Source organism: Gymnoscopelus braueri (assembly GCF_963280865.1).
Source record: "Gymnoscopelus braueri genome assembly, chromosome: 10".
NCBI classification, from domain to species: domain Eukaryota; kingdom Metazoa; phylum Chordata; class Actinopteri; order Myctophiformes; family Myctophidae; genus Gymnoscopelus; species Gymnoscopelus braueri.
In genome coordinates this window covers 37,102,055-37,118,681 of record NC_137611.1, presented here as the reverse complement: position 1 = coordinate 37,118,681, position 16,627 = coordinate 37,102,055, and the positions used below count along the sequence as shown (strand labels likewise).

General features: G+C 42.3%; 2 protein-coding genes across 2 annotated transcripts in view; one reads left to right on the top strand and one right to left on the bottom strand.

The window, feature by feature from the left end:
- sppl2 (signal peptide peptidase-like 2) overlaps positions 1–16,627 on the bottom strand; it is a 237,084-nt gene that overhangs the window by 120,511 nt on the left and 99,946 nt on the right. The window lies entirely within an intron of this gene.
- insra (insulin receptor a) overlaps positions 1–16,627 on the top strand; it is a 63,873-nt gene that overhangs the window by 19,936 nt on the left and 27,310 nt on the right. The window contains exons 3-4 of the mRNA XM_080441144.1: positions 10,264–10,600; positions 15,948–16,087. Coding sequence (XP_080297270.1) covers positions 10,264–10,600; positions 15,948–16,087 — 477 coding nt within the window. The remainder of the gene's footprint in view (positions 1–10,263; positions 10,601–15,947; positions 16,088–16,627) is intronic.

The window sequence follows — 16,627 nt, the reverse complement described above, 5'->3', positions numbered from 1 at the left end:
TGATGCCTCAGTCAATCATATATTTGTTTCACCGCTTCCACTTCCACTCTTTCTGCACAATTCCTGGTTCGTTACGTGAATAAAAGAAAAATGAATTCTATTTAACCAAGTTAAATGATACGGTGGGGCTAGAGCAGCACACGACTTTGCAGCAATGCACTAACTGTCAACGGTTGGTCGTTCTGTAGATTTTGTCATTGCTAGTGTGAAAGCAGTGTAAAGGAGATCCTCCTCTAGGGATCGCTAGCAGGGCTTTTAGATTCTTACTCTTGTTTTTCTGCTGTACTGTATCTCAGAGAATTTACTCAAATACAAAAAGGTACAATTGATTTGAGGAAGTTCCATAACTAAACTGGCTCTTATCTAACCTCAAACCAATTAGTGCATGTTAAGTACAGGGCAATAACGTATGAACTCAGTGCACCAGAGTAATGGCTGTGTAAGTACTGCCTTTTTAGCCAGCACTGAGAGCTTCATGTAAAGTTTGAGTGAGCGCTACACCTACTGTGGTTAATGAACTGTTTTATTGACGGTTGCGGCTCCACTTCATTCGCACATACCACAAAACTTCTGGTGGGGGTAAAATCATGTCAGACAAGATCAGACAGATGCATACAAGTCATAAAAAACCTCGCCACATTGTTCACGGCCTAGGAGAGCACCATGTCTGCTTGCTTCACAGCTCAGCACACAGAGTTCTACTAGCCTAAATCCAAATGTCAGTCAGCCGCCCGCCTGGCCCCCGCCCCCATCCCCATTCTCCTCTTTCTGCAAACGCCTTTTTCTTTAGCTGATTTAACCGCTCTGGCACTCGGTGCTGCGGCTTGTGAGCCTTCGCTCCGCAGTTTGCAACTGCCGGAGCCCTTCCACTGGAATCCCAGACATTTGAGGCATGTGTTAAAGCTCGGCAGACAGGCGTTTCTTCGCTGTCGTATGCGCTCGCACTCAGCTCAGGCATTCTATTTACAAGGGGCTTATCTGCTGTTTAGATTGGCCTCTCTGGGGAAAAAAAGATGCCTTGTTGTCTAACTTTTTAAATATGCTTTGATTCTTAGATGTTGTTTTTGTAATTATTTTCTGTTTGTAATGTGTGTTTTGTAATAAATAATGGGTAATTGTCTTTTTAGTTATTGTTTACATCAGACTTGGGTATTGATACTCTCTATTGAAGTACTGATATTTGAAAACTCCAGCCGAAAGCTGTCCCTGGAGAAAAGATCGATGATATATATTGCTGCAGCTGAACAGACAATGACATGTATTGACATCAGTATGGTAAAACGATAAGCAAATAATGCCTTAATTGAAGTGAAATACTAAACTATATTTGTTACTGTATGAATTGGCAAATTTCAAAATTGCAGTGACTGAGCAATTAGTTTAGCCTACTTCTATTAACACACATCGTGAACAAGTGGCACATAACTTTTCAAAAATATAGAAAATAATAAAAAGTACATTCCATGTCACAGAAAGGTTTAAAAATAAGTCACCAAGGTAGTCGCACCTGAGCGCTGGAAGGATGTGACGGTTTTCAAGGTTGTGGCTTAATTCATCTGCTTGTCAAGAGAGCAGTGTTTATCATTTCCATTCCAGTCTCAGATGAGCTGGATATCCTGCCATTACACGACAGCGGCACCGGGGGTACATCAAAAACAGAAAATGTCCTTCCATGTTGTTTGCGTGTTTTTGTTCTATTAATGGAGGGCAGTTAATGAAATTGTTTACAGTTCCTGTTGCTGTTCAGTTGTCTCAGCTGGGCCCCACTTCTGTTGAGTCAGACCGGCTGACAAGTGGATACCAGGAAAGAATAGGACAAAATAAGCCAAGGTCATTAGGCTATGGCTTTGTATAAAATCACATAAGAGCTGAAATCCGGATTGGGAAATGCGTTTCTCGATGTCTCCTCTGACGCACTTAACTACTTGCGTTGTTTCCATAATAGTGTGCAATTAATTTCTAGGACTGCAACTATCGATTAGTTCTATTGTTCTGTTCTTATCGATTATTCTATTGATTAATTTATCAAGTAATTAAATAATTGAGATTCTTTTATATATATATAGGCTCACATTGTGTACATTTTTCGAAACTTTGCACATGCCCAAAATAGATATTACATTTTTTATTACCATTTTGTAATCGATTAAGATTAGTTCGATTAACTGTTGCACCCCGTAGTGTGCAATTCGTTTTCAAAGCACAATGTTATAGTGTATCTTCTTAATATATATTTTTTTAAAATATTTTTTGGGGGCTTTTATGCCTTTATTGATAGGACAGTAGGCTGACAGGAAATTGTGGAGAGAAAGATGGGGAGTGACATGCAGCAGAGGCCGTCGGGATCGGGACTTGAACCCGCGACGCACTGTCGGGCTACATTGTTGCGCCAGCGGTCCGGGCCGTGTATTGTCTTATTTACCTTGTTCAGTACTCTGTGATATGAGGGCAAGCTACAGTACAATGTCTAGGCCTAAGAGTGACACTTATTATTGTGGATTGAGATCTGTCTTGGGCGACTCTGATTTGGGTACGTATGGATCCAAGGAAGGGATGTGATGAAGGTGCTGTTCAGACCAGGTGAATGTCATGCTTGGAGCTGCATTGACCTTTCTCTTTCGATCAGTCTGCCATTTTTATTCTCCAAATCAATGGCTTGTTGTAATGTGTCTGCAGGCCTGACAAAAGGCAGCTCTGCTGGAAGCCAAAATCCAACCTACACATTTGATTCGGTTACTGTACACGTTGTGTCCAATGGAGCTATCAACTTGATTAATTATTTATTATAACTGTCTGTATCTTTCTCACTTCACATCTTTCATAGTGAAAAACTCTGTTAACACTCATAGATGCTCCCTCAACAGAATTGAAAGAATTGACCATGTGTAGTAGAACGTGTGGGAGCTTTTTTTATACCAAGGTCAGCCTGATTTTATTGCAATACCAGGACTTGAGTTGGAATTGTAAATTGAAAATGAATTGGAAAATCTTTCCATAGCTTCGGAAAAATCACACTGGGTGCAGTTATATTATCCACAATGGTGGCTTTGCAATCACTGCCAGCTTCTAGAGAGTTCTCATTAAAAAAATAAGGGTATTTTGAATTCCGTTTTACGGTTGGAGTCACCATTTGCCATATCATCTATCTACGTTACTATCCGTCTATCTACATTACTTAATTTATTGAAGTAAGGGCAGGGAGCTGCTGTAGGCTGCCATGTTTGAAAATAGCGGTGGGGAACACAACATCTGTTCCTCACTAACGAAGAGGAAACCAGGCGGTTGTGCATTAATGACAGACATCAAGTGTGTTCAGAGGCCTATGTGTCGGATGGAGGTTTGACACTTTTATCAACCAAATCATATTTGTTTGTCTGTTTCTGTCCCTTGCAAATACTGGGGCTGTCCAGAGAAATGAGTGCATATGCCTTGTATTAAAAAAAAAAAGCAGAGCTTTTAAATGAACTCAAGCGTTACAGTAGTCAAGCACCAGTGGTGGTTAATGGGGAAGTTTGAAGCCCAATGCTACTACTGTAAAATTTATGCCGTGACAACATCAATTTTACAGATCACCAGAAATGGATGTAGACGGCATTGCCGTCTATATCAATTTCTGGTGAGCAGTCCATGTGAGCTGTGTTTTTAAAGTTACAATCCGGGACTTATTTTAATGACCAACCTTGGTAGAGTTATGTTAAAGGTAGGGTAAGGGATTTACTTTGGTTAAAATAAGTGTTAAATAGCTCTATATTCTGATAGTACTCATCGCTATAGAGTGTTTGTTCAGTAAAAGGAGTCTCCCATGTCTCTCCAGCTCTTTATCAAACACAAAATGCATTTTCAGTGCTCTCTCCTGATTGGCTTAAATGTTGTCACCTACCTGAAAATGTACTATATTCTGTTAACTAAAGAGTTGGAGAGACCCCTGTGACCGAACAAACGCTCTGTAGCAATGATTACTATCAGAATATAGTACTTTAACCTTTTTAACCAAACCCCCCCCCCCCCAAATATCACTTACCCTACCTTTAATGCAATTTAACTATCTGCAGTGGTTGGAGGTGGTCTCACTACTATTCCATTGAGAAATGTCAACCATGGTGTCAGACACTGACTGGTTGACAATTTTTTTAGCAGATGGCGTACCATAATATGATGCACCGCTATTCTTATTGTTGCATTGACCTCTCTCTATCTGGAGAGAGAGTCAATGGACGTAATACGTACGGATTGTAGCTTTAAGGCACATAATTTATGTGTCCCAATTGTGTTCAGTTGGGAACTGCTCTGTAGGCTAATCATAAGACTATTATTTGTTCCTGCAGAGGGTAGAGATTTAAGGACTTTGCTGCCTGGTCTAGTCTTAATATTTACCTCTGGTGCCTGGATTTCATATTCCAAGTTACATTCAGTGACTGGAAATATTAGTGTAATCTGTTCAAATTAGCTTTGGTTATTGTGTGCACTGTGCAACATTTACAAAGATGCCAATGTAGAATAATATACCATTTTTATATGTGAAGAAAATAGACGGATGGTTCTGTTAGCACAGTTAAGCTAATCTAGAGTTGATCTGTAGTACAGAATCAAACCAATGATGAATCATATTTTGATTTGAGAAGTTGTACAGTGAGTGTACTGCACTTGAAACAGCCAATTGTGCCTCGATCCTTCCATACGTCAGAAGATCACTAGTTGTGGTTGTACTTGGTTCATGCGTCTCATTTGTTCTTCCGATTCTTCTCCTCAGTCTTAAATGCAATAAATTCATTCACGAGCAACTAACGGCTATCCTTGTCATGGTCTTGGAATTTTAATTGCCATGCAGTCCACCACCATATTCCGTTCGGCATTTTCAGGGGTCTAATGTGATCTTGATGCGTGTCCCTGCCAACAAAGCAGTATGGAGGAAAACATCACAAAATATTCAGTTAATATCCACAATCAAAAGCGGTAGACTGGAGGCCTTGCTTGTTCTAGGGGCTACAAATAAAAACAAACAAACCAACTGCATGAAAATCACCCTTTGCTTTCTTGGCTTGAAGCTTAAAACTGCTTCAGAAACTGTGGGAATTCCTCATTGCGACTTGGAATTCATCTGGCTTGCTTACATCTCAGGTCATTGAATAGTCATTATTAAAGCTAGTCACTGACGCTAGTCACTGCCTGGCTAGCAGAGTAAATATGTTTCCTTGCTTCTCTTATTCAAGCATCACCCTAACAGAATGCATTAATCTCAGGTACTTACCTCACCGGATAGATATTGGCTACTACTGTATGTGTAAATATTCTTCCCTTTCTCTTTTATGGAAATAACCAAAACGATGGAGCTTGCACAAAAACGAATTTCACCCACTGTTTTACACAATGTAAACCTGTGTGATGTGACAATAAAGTTTCTGATTCTGATTCATCTCCCTCACCCAGGGGTCTGTACGGTAGTTGGCATTGGTTTGGTTGGTGGTTGCTGGTGGCGGTGTTGTTGTGCACACTGGTGAGGTCTACATTGTTATGGCTCTGTCCAATTGAAACTCCCGTTAATGAGATAAAGAGCCAGACATTCCTGATGCTTTATTCCCTGTAGCTTTTATGTGATCCGCTGCACTTTGCATGAGTGGACTGCATGACAGGAGGTCAGACAGGCATTGACCAGAAGTACTGTACCACAGGAGCCTGTGAAGATGACTAGCATTGGAGGATTCGGGGGGGTTGTCTGTCTTTTCTTTTTTGCTTGGCCTTTGTGCCTCACCGTATGAATGTATTGTCTGAGGTCAATCACAGCTCATGCTGCTACAGTACATGTATGATGTCATGAAACAGGAACTTAACAGTACCTCCTGGTGTAACTTGCTGCACAGAATAAGCATGCACCATATGACACTGAAGATAATGATTTGTTTTTTGAGGCAACACTGTTATTAGTCTCTGTTACATCTAGTTTGAGGGTGGCAATGTAAATAAAACAAATACAAATAAAAACCGGCTACATTTGACTGCTCTTAATCAAATGAGATGCAAGAAATTAATGTCCACTGCAGAAGACAGATCTGGCAGCTGGTTCTCAGGAAGATATGATTGATTGACAGTTCACTGTGTTATTGGAGAGCTGAAAATGTTGAGGATCAGATCACCTTTTTTTTGTTGAGGATCAGATCACCTTTTTTTGTGAATTATTGGCTGATTGGGCCAGTTTGTTGCCTCAAACTAGAAGCATCTTCTTTTTTTCTCCTTTTTTTTTTTACCAGGTTGCAAAACCTGGTCTACATCTACATTCGCTAGTCCTGACTTTTGCGTCATTTTTTCCTCATTGGCTGGTCCTTTAGCCAATGAGAGCTCAATGTCCTCTCAGAAAATGGGATCTAAAGACGACCCACAATACTGTGTTCGGCCACTGTATGTAACTATGGTAAGTGGCGCTGTTGCTCAATGTCCTCTCAGAATATGGGATCTAAAACGTTGCCATGTTTAGTGAGAGAAATAAGCAACCATATGGGATCTAAAAACGTTGCCATGTTTAGTGAGAGAAATAAGCAACCTGGTATAATATGACTGTGTCATATCTTGTTTGATTGTTGGCAGTTGTCAACACCAAATATCAGCGGTCAACCTAACACTTTCCTCCCACTAAAGGTCCACTGATTGCTTGTTGTCAAGCAATTGTATTGAGCTCCTGTGGAAGATAAGGAGCCGAGACGATGACAGGACCACATTCAAGCTGAGCATTACTAATTGACCCAGATTGAGAAAAGACCAGAGCTTCTTGTGGCCCCTTGGATTGAACCGCACCAGTCAGACAGAGGAGCCATAATAGAGAAAAACGTTGGTACAGCACTGAAAGATTTGCATGTTTAAAGAAAGAAGCAGTCCCCTCAGCGTCTTCTGTGCTCGGGACATCAAAGTGGGCTTGGGTTGGCCTCACACTCAAAGGTCCTCAGGGTCCTAACCTTGAAAGCATTGTGACACACACACAAGAAACAAGTCTATTTGCCTTCAGTGTGGCCGCCAATTTTGCTGCTGCTGTTGATTATTGAAGCTGCTGCTGTTGAGATGTATGTCACTGAGAGAAAAAAAACAACTGATCCACAGACATTGTTCCCATGCTGTGGTCACTTGACCTGTTTCAACCTTCTCTGTTCATAATAAGAATAGTTTTTCAGATGCTGATTGTTTAACCTAAGTAAAATCCTCATATATATAGTATCCATCATTGTTATCTATCTATCCGATGATAATGGCAGCCCTATGCCAATCACGTGAAGGTAAATAATGTTAGTAGCTGAATGTTGGTGAATGAAGCAGCCTGACGCATGTTAAACCCACGGTATTTTAGTAAAACAGTGGAGCCTCTACCTGTGCGTTCTTTTTAGACAGTCAGTCAGTGATGTAAAACATCAGGAAAAAAGACAAGTTCCCAATGACTTGGCAAGTAGTAAGCAGTGAAGTGTAGTCTAATGGTTGTACAACATCACAAACCTTGAACGAGTTGTGCTGCAGAGTTTGTTGTGCAACGGGTGCATTCTGAAGAGATGCCTAATGAGCTGTGGACATGATGAGACATGATCCATTAGGTGATGTGCTCTTCAGCACAACTGTAACAAACACATGGGTCTCCAGGTACATTTTGACCCCATTAACTACTGTCAACCTGGCATCCCTATTTTGCGCATGTCATTGTTATAGACACATTTTCAAAAAATTTATATTTTTTTGTAGATTATTTTTCTAAACTTTTTTTGTGTCACAACTTTGCAAGGCATTGCAACACGTTGTGAGATTTAGATCTGTTTTTGCACAAGGCTTTCAATACATTTGTAAAGGGTCCTACAAAAGCTCTCTAAGCTTAGCACCAGAAATGACCCCCCCCCCCCCAGTGTTTACATGTTTACATATACGTTCATTGCTACTAGTGTTGATTATGTCTAGTTTATTATTGTATATTAATGTCTTTAAATGTCTTAATGAATTGAGTACACAGGACCACAATGGAAACAAGCCCCGAGGGCTTTTTGTGTTATCCTTTTAACAATCATTGTAAACCGTACCGCTGTACAATTTGCAAACTGTTAATTAAGTATTAAATCAATCAATCAAAAATATACATAGACTGTGCAATAAATCAGAGTGTATTTTGAATAGGTTAGGTAGTGGACTCCAGCTCAGCCCAGTTCAGCCCACTCAGCCTGTTACTATGTGGCTATCGTGTCGGTTTTCGGGTGGGGTGGGGTGGGGGGTGGGAGGTGGCGGTGTTGGACTCAAGTCCAGCTCAGCTCAGCAGACCCAGCCTGTTACTATGTGACTCTCGTGTCGGTTTTCCGCATGCCTCCCATTACCGCCTCTCTCTCTGTGCAGCAACACGGGCGGTAAGCAAGGAGTTAAACAGTGCACTGCTCTTCCTTGGAGATGGGAGAGGCCATTTGAATGGCTAGCTTCCACAGCCAGCCAACACATTGGTTAAAGCTGAGGGCGGTTCTACTGCTGGCCCTGTGCTCCGGCATGGAGCACTTCAGGGGGGATCAGGAGCGCCTGTGTGCACAGCCAGAGCAGTAGCGCTAGTTGTGTGTGTGTGTGTGTGTGTGTGTGTACGTGTGTACTGTGTACGTGTATATATTTGTGTTGAATGTGTGCGTGATTTGAGAGGACGTTTGTGTACATATTGGGCTGATATACTAGCGGCAGGGGACCTTTTGTGAGGAAAATACAGAACTAATGAGGAGTATGATGGTGTATATCTGTGGTTGGTGCAGATTTTTTAGTTTCATTGCATCAGTCACTTAGGGCTTGTCTGCCTTGGGTCACACTGTGGGAGAACAAAGTTTGGTATAATCACTTGTTTCCCTAGTATTGTGCACAGCACACACACACACACGCTGTCACGATTACCAAATTTAGGTTGAAGATTAATTGTCATACAAATAATTGTGATTAACGATTTAATTGTTTATTGTGTATTTAACATGAATGAAAAAAATATTTCTGTTTGCCTTTTAGGCTTCGTAATAAGCCTTCGAAATAGCTGATCTAAGCTTGTAGATCAGTTATTTCTGATATTTAAAAAAAAAAGCTAAAATCTAAAAGCGATTATCTAAAAATAATTGCGATTAGGCGATTATGTAATAATGTTGACAGGCCTACACAGACACACACACACACACACACTTTCACAGATTCACACACATACATACGCTCTCTTTTTTTAGGTCAGGCATTTGAGAGGCTTACCTTTGGCGAGTTCACGAGGACCACGGGTCTGTGTTGTTTTGCTGCTTAAAGGTACGACCACTAAGTCACATGACGGGCTGTGACACTAATGAACCCCACGCGTTGCAGCGTGGTGCTCAACTGTAGCTAGGTGACACAGAGAAGCACAACAGCTTACATTATGTTACGATTCACACAGCATCACTGAATTTGGAATGGAACACAATGTCCCCCACACACACACGCCGTGCCATTTAGTGAGCCCTTCTCTCTAGTTTATCTAGATTAACGGAACGCCTCTCAGCGGTGCATGCTTGTGTGGATGAATGAATGTTGTTCGTTCAGACATGCAAGCAACTCACACAACACACACGCACATACACAAACAAAGTCCTAAGGTTCTGACCTGTGACCAACCCCTAGTAACCACAGCACCTTGTTATCTCTTCTGCTGTGGGTTAATCGTAATCTGGCTCTGGCTCTGTGGGATGAGGAGCTAATCCCACTGGACAGGACAGTAACTGCCATTATATAATGACACGTGCCTGTACAGTAAACAAAAAGTGTAAACAAAACAAAGATTCGATGTAGCCTGGTCTACAGAAGGTCTGCAATCGCAAATTAAGCATTGAGAGGGATTATCGTTTTTTTCCCCCCCTTATCTTTCACACAGCTCGCATAGTCAAAATGTGTCGTTTGCCAACTGGTGGCACCCCTGCTGTTTGTATTTATTATGACAGTGGCCGAATAGCAGATGGCCCTCTGCCCTGCTAGCTAGAAGCTATCATTGTGCATTAGTGAGGTTCTGTAGAGACAGCAGCATCACTGATGAGAGAAATTCATGGCACTGCACCGTGGCTGTGGGGGGGGGGGGTGACTACGCAGCTGTTTGAATTATGATATAAGATGATGCAGTTAAGGTGTTTAAGGCTATTTTACACTTACACTACACTCTAGAGTCAAGTCAAGAAAAGGAAGTTTTTTACTAACCGCCCCCTTCTCTCGCTCTCTCTTGCTCTATCTATCTCTATCTGTAACTCTCTCTATCTCTCTCTCTCCCCCCAGTGTGCCCTGTTCATTGTAAGCACCGGGCCTGCACCAGGGACGACCAGTGCTGCCATGACCACTGCCTGGGAGGCTGCCTGCAGCCCAACTCTGCCAGCCACTGTGTGGCTTGCCGCCACCTCCAGCACCAGGGTACTTGCGTGGAGCGCTGCCCCACCGACCACTACACCTTCAAGGGCTGGCGTTGCGTCCCCTTCGCCTTCTGCCGGGACCTCCACAACAAGTGCAGGCACGAGAAAGGTCTTACCAAGAGCTCCGATTGTCACGAGTACGTCATACACAACGGAGCCTGCATCCCGGAGTGTCCGTCTGGCTACACCACCGTCAACTCCTCCGCGTAAGTGGACATATGTGACAGACACACTGGGCTGCCGCCAGGCACGGTGGGGGCATGGGTTCTCATTAGCCAGCCGCAGCGGTGTGAATCTGTGATCAGTGAAGTAGGCTTGTGATCACAGTCGGGTTTGGCTGGTGCAACTTGTAGTACCTGCGTACTGTACTTGAGCGCTGATGTGCGCACCTGCGGTACCCACTCTATTCCACCTATTTAATCATCCATAATTTACCTTAAAAGCCCACAATAATGAGAATTCACTCAGCATTGCCATCGCCGGATACACTTTTGCTTTCACGCAAGGCACTAATGAAAAACACTCATCTATCGCAGGGCGAGTCATCTCAACATCAGTGTGTCTGAACCCTGTGCTTTTAGAGATGACGAACAAGGGTGAATCATTGAGGTGAACAGGGACACAAGAAAGCTGTGCAAGAGAACAGAAATGACATTAGACATGAAACTAAATCTTGAAAGCCCCCCCAACAACTCCCTGACCTGTGTTTATTCTCTTTCCAGCTGCAGCACACAATTTGTGTGTGTGTGTGTGTGTGTGTGTGTGTGTGTGTGTGTGTGTGTGTGTGTGTGTGTGTGTGTGTGTGTGTGTGTGTGTGTGTGTGTGTGTGTGTGTGTGTGTGTGTGTGTGTGTGTGTGTGTGTGTGTGTGTGTGTGTGTGTGTGTGTGTGTGTACATCCGTCATTGTATCAGATACTGTGATTTCACACACTGCAAGTGTGCAAACGTCTCCTTTCACAATATTCTGCACATGGTGCATGTTATTCACCTTTGTATCTGAGTTTATATCCGATTAAGAGTGTAAGTGCGTATACTTCTCTGCATGAGGATGGATGCTGGGTGGCGGGGGTGCAGTGAGTGTTCTGCACTGACAGCGAGGTCACAGCAGCAGAGCACAGCAGGAAGGCTGGCATGGCTGTACTTCTGCTTTTGACTCACTCTCCATCCTCGATTCTCACTGTGCTGCTCACCACACTAACTGGTTGTTTACCCACCACCGTCTGCTGTCTGCATCGAGCTACTGGCACAGAGAACATATTCACATGTTGAGGCTTTTTGTTCTCGGGTTGAACGTCTGCAGTTTTTGGCCTGCCTTTCACCTCCATGCTAGCCACACCAGTTCAGCAGAGAAACAGGTTTCTAGCGCCTCACTCATTTTGCAGATTGTCTGCATTAGGGCTGCAACTATTGATTATTTCTTATTGATTACCTTTTCGATTAATCGTGAAGCATGTTTTATTTTTTAATATCAACAAATCTTTACCAAACTTTTCGAATTTAAGATTATTTTCCCCCACTATTTCCCATTCCAAGTGCGTTTGTCTTACAGTATTGTCTTACATATACATACTGTATATGTAACACCAGCGCCGCTATTCCAAAGCCCCCTCAGGTATAGTTTTTCAGCAATGGGATAATCAATTTTTCGGTGGGTAGATCTTATTTTAAATAAGTCATTTTAAAAGTAGTTCTCAAGTCAAAAAAGTGGGCAACACTGATGTAACTGTGTCAGCCTTATTGGAATTCATGTTACATTTTTGCTACTGTATTTAAAGAGATGTATGCACAACAGGATGTATTTTATGTCTGTGTATTGTGTATGTTTATATTCAACTGAACATTATCTGTAGAAATCTAATCTAAAGTACTAAAGCCTAGAAGACATAATTGATAATAATCAGGGACACACAAAAGATGGCCCCCATATGTTAATAATGAACTGTCTGCCCTCTTGCATGTGAAGCTGAAGCGACGAGCAACTGAAAATACTTTCTCCAGAAGCACTTGAACATAGGATAGAAGACCGTCAATGATATTAACTAAACAATGCTTGAGTTTACTATACGATAATTGCATATAACATGCATGATAAAATGCATTTCGTATCATATACATATCCACTCCTGTAACTTCATATATTTTTATTATTATAATCAATTCAATTGATTAGTTTAATTGTTGCAGCCCTAGTTTGCGATACATAGCCTGCACAAAGGCTGAAATAAGAAACTACTTACCACAACTATTATTTCCTTCTTGGGAATAAACAAATGAAAGTATGAATAGTGTGTGTGGGGGTGTGTGGGTGTGGGTGCGCTCATCCACAGCTGAACTTCATCTGCCCATCCTAGACTCCCTCTGCCCTGGGAGACACAGGGATTCCAGACACACTAATCATCTGCTTTGACAGAGTTTGGAACAGGGTTGGCTCATTTGAGATTTTGTTGCGGCATGGACGGCTAGCTGAATGGATGGCTAGCTCAACAGATGACTAGCAGTTGAAGCCCCCAGAGGACATAGAGAGGGGCAGAATGGCATTTGGGAGAGGCTGCCAGTCCCCCCCCCCTAGGGGGCCTCAGCTTCAAACCTGCCTGACAAATCACTGCAGCACACTTGTCCTTGGAGACTTCCGTGCTCTAGTCTAGCACATACCAACAACTGTTATGACAGGGAAAGAGATAGCTGTGTTTGTGTGCGTGTGTGCATGCATGCATGCGTGTGTTTGTGTCTTTTATTTTAACCTTTTATTTATCCACATAATGTGTACTGAGCACAGCAGCACAGGTGTTCTTTATTCAGCGGCATCCTGGTACACATTCTGACAGTGCAAACATTCAGCTTCAGCCTCTCTCCTCTCTCGTCTACTGATGGCTACTGAAGGGCGCCAAACCATCGGCGGTTAAGTGCCTTGCTCAAATTTGGTCATTGAGCGAGCGGAGGCAGTCAAGCCTAATTTAAGCCTAATTTATACTGTGTGTGCCAAGCCGTGGCTCATGGCTCATAGCTCTGTACTAGATACTATTGGAGCTATGAGCCATGGCTTGACTCGCACAGTATAAATTTGGATTTACAGTTACAGATAGTTTTGGGCCGGTGTCACACAACGAAAATAGCCGATCAACAAGCTCACAGCGTGTCACAGCCTGACGCGTTGTGAGCTGGTAGATGAGCTCTGTTCGGTGTGCGACACCACACGCAACGAAGTATATCAAGCCCTTTTCTCATTCAGTTTTCCCTGCTGCTAAGATTGTCTTGGACTCGAACTAACATCCATAGGCGCTTGGGTGGCGCAGTGGTAAAGTAGCTGCCTACCACCGCGGAGGTTGTGGGTTTGAATCCACCGTGGTGCATCCGGTTTTGTTGAGTGTCTGTTTGTGGGAGGAAAGCCGGGCGGGGAGGGTGATAATAGTCACTGCACATAATCCTATGGGCACCTGTCTGCAGGGCGTGTTGGGCGGGAGGAGTAGGACGAAGGCTCTACGTCCTCCCGGTGGGGCTCCTCACTGGTAGGTGTAACTCAGGTGTAGGATACACCACAGTGACAACACAGAAAGAAATGTGTGTGGGGAGGAATCAATTGGCAACTAAATTGGGTAGAAAAAGGGGAAAAAAAGAAGAACTAACAACCATACAGTCACGGCCACTTCTTTAACCTTCAGGCTAGTGCTAAGGTTTCATGTACACATATTGGTCACTCTTTCACGTCTCTGCTTGTGTGTTAACCACTTAAATCCTATACTTAGTTGACCGGATACCCCAGGGCACTATACTAGGCCCCCCTCTTGTTTTCACTCTACGCTAAAATATTCAAAATGGCTGAATACAAGCTTGTTGATCTGCTATTTTTGCTGAATGTTAGCCCCAGAATAGGTACGCTAGGGTTCAAAAATGTTTTAAGCTGAACTGTGCTCAAAGTACCTCGAGGGTAAGCAAAGCGCTCCAGAGGCTGACCAAGAGCTGTCAGTTGTGGTATTAGAGAAAGAAAAGGTCATGCTGGCTCTGGGAAATGGTGGGTGATCCAAAAGAACGGGTGCTTTGTCCTCTGTCTGTAAAGGTCTTTGCATTGTAAATGCAACTATCTGTTGTTTAAACCAGCTATTGTCCCTTTGCATCTGGCCCGCAAGCTGTCATTTGATGTGGGTGGTTTGTTTTGTAGTTACAAGCTATCATTATGAACGTCAAACTAATTGGCAAGTAAAACATGACCTGCAACAATCCAATAGCATATTCTGCCGGCATTTATCTGTACAGTTGGATAATTCACAGGTACACAGTTGTAGTGAAAACATGCATTGCATTAACTTTAGGGAAGCAAAGAGAATGAATGCATGCAACTTTACGTGTCACGTCACCTTCGTTAATGCCATGATCGTATAACCACCAACAACCAAAAAAACTGGTTATTGCTACCCGACGCTGCGTTCCTCCCTAATTGTACAGCCACCTTACCAGACAGTTGGTAGACAAGTCCATTCTCACCTCATAAACCTGCAAGCATGAAAACAACTTCGACACATGTGGAACCCAGAACTCTGCTTTGACCTTATTAGACTTTTGTACTTGATCCCATTATGAGTGTGAGGAATGTTAGACAGGTTTTCAGGAAATGGGATAATATGCAAGCATGTGAGCCCATGTCTGTGCTTGTTACGAGAGGCTATTTTGTTATTATAGGAGAGGCATGTCCAAGCCATGTTACTCTGCTTTGTACTCTGCTTTGAAGATGAAGGGTTTGCGGGTCTATAGGATCCATTCACTTTTAATTTGACTCAGTTCAAATATACTGTATACGTTTATGTTTTTTTAGCATACCAATAACAGTAATATATTGTTTTATCATTTAAAAACAAATAATTTCTTTTTTTATCTCCTGTATTTGAGAAACATTCATTTGCTGTGATGATTGAGTTGAAAGTCTACTGATCCCAAACCCTATTAAATCAGCACATGACTGTCCTCATGAAAACATGTTAAGGTATTAGTTTTGGTAGCCAACTCTAAGCCAACTATACTCATGATGTGAACATACAGTACTTATCCAAAAGATTTCTACTAACTGACTACCTTAATGATTCACTAGTAGTCCATACACGATCACGCAAATCCATCTTCCGACCGTCACACAACTGCAGATCCCATATACTTCATTGCAGTCCATTCTGTCTTGAACTATCTTTTATGCGAAACGCAGGGAAAGAGGGTTTGAATGGGCTGATAAGGATAATGATATATCTTTAAGCCCTAGCTCTCCTGTAGGGTATAGGACATATGACGGGTTGGTGTCACGTACATGATGCAAAACACAATTGCTGTACTTTAAGCCATTGTGTGGTATATTTTTCTGACGTTTATAAACGGAGAACAACTGTGCGCTGAGACTGAATTGACTCAACTAAATTACTGTCATTTTTGTATTACCGAGTTTGTGTGGTATGTTCTCCACCAGTATTTCCAACAATTTCTCAATATTCCAAATAAGTGAAGTATTACAAATTCCAGTACAGCCACTGTACTTGGCAAATAAACTGATTTAGTATTTTCTTCTGTCCTACAGGCTCAATTGTACTCCCTGTGCGGGGCTCTGTCCCAAGGTATGTATGGGGTTGAAAACTGTGGATTCTGTCACAGCCGCCCAGGATCTGAGAGGATGTACCGTCCTCAACGGAAGCCTGGTCATCAACCTCCGTGGAGGAAGTGAGTATCCTTGGAGTGTTTCCAATGAACTTCAAACAACAAAACAAACAATTTGATTGGGGTGATTCAGTTCCAGATCGTGCGAGAGAATCCTGAGAAAAGTGTGAGAGAGGAAGTTCTTTTGTTTAGCTATTTAAAAAAGAAACGCAGACGCACAAGGTATCTGTGACAAGACTGATTGTGACAATACAATACAAAGATTGTAGACAATGATGAATTTTAAGACGGAAACGGAGAGTAACTTGTTTGTCAAGGACAACTGTAGGAATGTTTCTGTACTGACAGAACAGCACTGTTGAGAACGAAATGCTCAGGTTAATTAAAACAGTGTTAAGAACGAGCCAAATAAAGATGCTGCTTTTGTCATAAAAATATATTTTATATATCACATTTTCCCTTTGTATGAAACCTATCGGTAGCACTTGCTATGCATCCTATGTGTATAACGCATCATGAACATAAGGCATTATAATCTGCTCATTACCCTGTATAATCAGATTTATAAGAGCGAAGAGAGAAAAGAAAACTAAAATTAAACAA